Source organism: Borostomias antarcticus, assembly GCF_949987555.1.
Source record: "Borostomias antarcticus genome assembly, chromosome: 2".
Lineage (NCBI taxonomy): Eukaryota > Metazoa > Chordata > Actinopteri > Stomiiformes > Stomiidae > Borostomias > Borostomias antarcticus.
The window spans coordinates 32062882-32066271 of record NC_140235.1 but is presented as its reverse complement, the minus strand read 5'-3'; the positions used below and the strand labels follow the sequence as shown (position 1 = coordinate 32066271).

Sequence of the window (3390 nt, the reverse complement as noted above, 5' to 3'; positions counted from 1 at the left end):
CTCTCCCCCTCTCTCCCTCCCTCTCCTGGCCAGCCTGTCTTAAAGGGGCACAGTCACGCCTGTTTCATTTGATGTTATTTGGATTCAACTCTTAAACTCTGTGTGTCATAATCAGTGTAGCTGTTTCCTGTATATTGGAAAACCGCGGCAACATTGTTGGGGGATGGGGGGGGGGGGGGGGGAGGATTGAAAGGCCAAACATGTCCAGTGACGTAAAATAATATCAACTGAAACAAGTGTGCCTGTCCCTTTAACAGTTTTGTCTTTCCCCCACAGCAGGTATTTGTCCCCCGGTATTTTCTCCAGCTACTATTATTCACCCCTCAGCCCAGCTGGTCGGGACCATGTCTCACTGTGATGCTGAAGCCCTCGCTGATGTGGACCACTGGCTGCTTCCACAAACAGCCAGGGGGAGGGGGGGGCTCACAGCCCCCCCCCACGGCCCCTGAGAAGAGGGCGGCCCCTAATCCTAACCCTAACCCTGAGATGAGGACGGAGAGGACCTGCTGTTTCAGAGTCCTCTTTCCTGGACGTTGTTGATTTACTGAGCGTTTGTCTTCTGAAGTGAACACCGGGAAATGTTGGTGCACCTGGCTTCTGGTGGCTAGATTTGAACCTGGCTTCTGGTGGCTAGATTTGAACATTAATTTATTAGTATTTTTTATCATAACGTGACATTTTCCCTGTGCTGTTGTGGTGAGATGTGCAGCATCTTATTGACATGCTTCCCTCTCTCAATCTGATGAGAGGGAAATCATTCCCAGGAGGAACATGTCAGTTTGGTCCTGATAAGATTTGTCCCCCACTCCCACGCCTCCCTTTGATCCCAGGAAGACGGAATGGATATTTGTGTGTGTGTGTGTGTGTGTGTGTGTGTGTGTGACCGAGGGTGTGTGTTTGAAGATGGATGTTTGAAGGCTTCCACGTCTGTGTTAGCTCAACAGCAGGCGGGCCAGTGTGTGTTTGTCCCTGCTGGGTCAGAGAGTGATGCGAGTCTGAGAACGTGTGTGCTAGCTGTGTGCGCGCTAGCTGTGTGCGCGCTAGCTGTGTGCGTGCTAGCTGTGTGCGTGCTAGCTGTGCGCGCTAGCTGTGTGTGTGCTAGCTGTGTGCGTGCTAGCTGTGTGCGTGCTAGCTGTGCGCGCTAGCTGTGTGCGTGCTAGCTGTGCGGGCTAGCTGTGTGCGCGCTAGCTGTGTGCGTGCTAGCTGTGTGCGTGCTAGCTGTGTGCGTGCTAGCTGTGTGCGTGCTAGCTGTGCGCGCTAGCTGTGTGCGTGCTAGCTGTGTGCGTGCTAGATGTGCGCACTAGCGCTCTTACGTGGTCGTTTAACAGAGCAATGGCCTCCAGGTTGGTTCGGAGTCTGGCCTGCATGTCCTGGAGTCGGCTCAGGTTATGAACAACATAGCTCTCCCTCTCCCTGCTGTAACACACACACACACACACACACACACACACACACACACACACACACACACACACACACACACACACACACACACACACTTTCAGTTAATGATTTACATACATTCATTATTTAGCATAGACATATTGGAACAAATGGTAAATGGTAAATGGACTGCACTTATATAGCGCTTTTCCACCTTAGCGGCACTCAAAGCGCTTTACAATGGCCTCTCATTCACCCATTCACACACACATTCACACACCAATGGCGGTAGCTGCCATGCAAGGTGCTAACCTGCTCATTGGGAGCAATTTGGGGTTATGTGTCTTGCTCAAGGAGACTTCGACATGTGGACAGTCGGGGCTGGGATTCGAACCACTGACCCTTCGATCATTGAACGACCCACTCTACCAACTGAGCTACAGCCGCCCCTTACAAGAATCTCTTGGATTAACAACCCTCTTGTCTAAAACCATTTCAGATAGCAACTCCAAACAATAGGAGGACCTTGAGAAGGTAAACTTTTAAGCATCCTCTAACGACTAAATACGGCCCTTTTTATTTTTATAATGATGTGCACTTAGCTTGCCTTACAAAATGTCTTAATTCCCTTGGGATTTCGGGGCATAAACAATAAACCATTTCCTAATAAGTTATTAGCCTACCAACGATGGGGAAGGAATTGACTCCAGAAATCGTTAAATTATAAATGAACGGCAGCAAAAAAAAAAAAAAAAAAGAAAAAAGACAATAAGGAACATTACTGTACGAGAGCCTCTTTAAGAATTTAACAATTTATTAAAATGTTTTGGAGATGACAAACAAATGTTCCGACCGATATCTTCCGACCCTTCGCAGACTAAGGAATGTCCATTAAATTAACGACGGAGGATAATGGCGATCTCCGTCATGCCCCGGTGCGCTTCGCTAGTTAGCATGCTAGCCTCCTAAATACTTTTACTAACCCAAGACTCCTTGGCCTATTAAGCCACCACTGTACCTTCCATTTTAATGTTCTTGTAAAAGGCTTTTTATCTCATCTTTATAAAGGGCAGTGGACAGAAAGACAGACCATCATGCTTGACTCGTCTCGCCGCAGTCTTCGTCCTGCTAATGAACACGATCAGCGCATGCACGTTCACTCACGCCCACACAAACTCTCTTCCCTATTAGCAACAACTTCAAACATAACAGGCTAAGATGCCCGAAGGCCATTAGGAAGATTTACATGAAATATGAAATACCCTTTTACTGCGTCTGACAAGTCACTAAGATGAATCTGACAAGTCACTAAGATGAATCTGTGAAATTACGCCTTATGTACTTTTGAACCTGCCTGCCTGATCTCAGATCAGTTTTAAGTCTACTTAGTCTTTTGTTTACACAATAGACAGATTTAAACAACGACAACAATAATGTCTGTCACAGCAGCCAAAACCTTTTAGTTAGATATTGACATCTTGGTCCTTTTTATGGGTTTACTGCAGTCTCTGTCATACATTCTATTCTAATGACACTAAACATAGAAGTTTAAATAGAACAAAAACATAACTGCCAGCGCAATCCCTCGTTCTCTCCTCGTAGAGCACTCAGCTACAGCAGAGAGCATATATTATTTTAATGAGTTATTTACTAAATGTAAATAATAGTAAAATAACTATCTCCCACATCATGACATTTTCATCGACAACCAACAGCAGAACAGGCATGTGTGTTTAGGGCAACTAAAGAGTGTTTTTCTTTCTCTATGAATGCATTATTTAATCAGGGTGTAATTAAACATACATGTTGTTAGTGAGCATGTCCTTCATCAGTTGTAAAACATCACGACCACAGAGAGAGAGGAGAGAGAGAGAGAGAAAGAGAGAGAGAGAAAGAGAGAGAGAAAGAGAGCTACCTCTGAGAGATGTATCCTCCCACAGTGTGAAGGCTGCAGAGTGAGCTGTGTGTTTCTGGCCCTGGGCGTGTTTGTGTGTGTGTGTGTGTGTG

At 46.1% G+C, this 3390-nt stretch overlaps 1 protein-coding gene across 1 annotated transcript in view; it reads right to left on the bottom strand.

Moving 5' to 3' along the window:
• Positions 1–323: 323 nt before the first annotated feature.
• Positions 324–3390, bottom strand: part of LOC311322413 (uncharacterized protein) — a gene marked incomplete at both ends in the record, with an annotated part of 48121 nt that continues 45054 nt past the window's right edge. The window contains 2 exons of the mRNA XM_084454478.1: positions 324–389; positions 1302–1416. Coding sequence (XP_084310604.1) covers positions 324–389; positions 1302–1416 — 181 coding nt within the window. The remainder of the gene's footprint in view (positions 390–1301; positions 1417–3390) is intronic.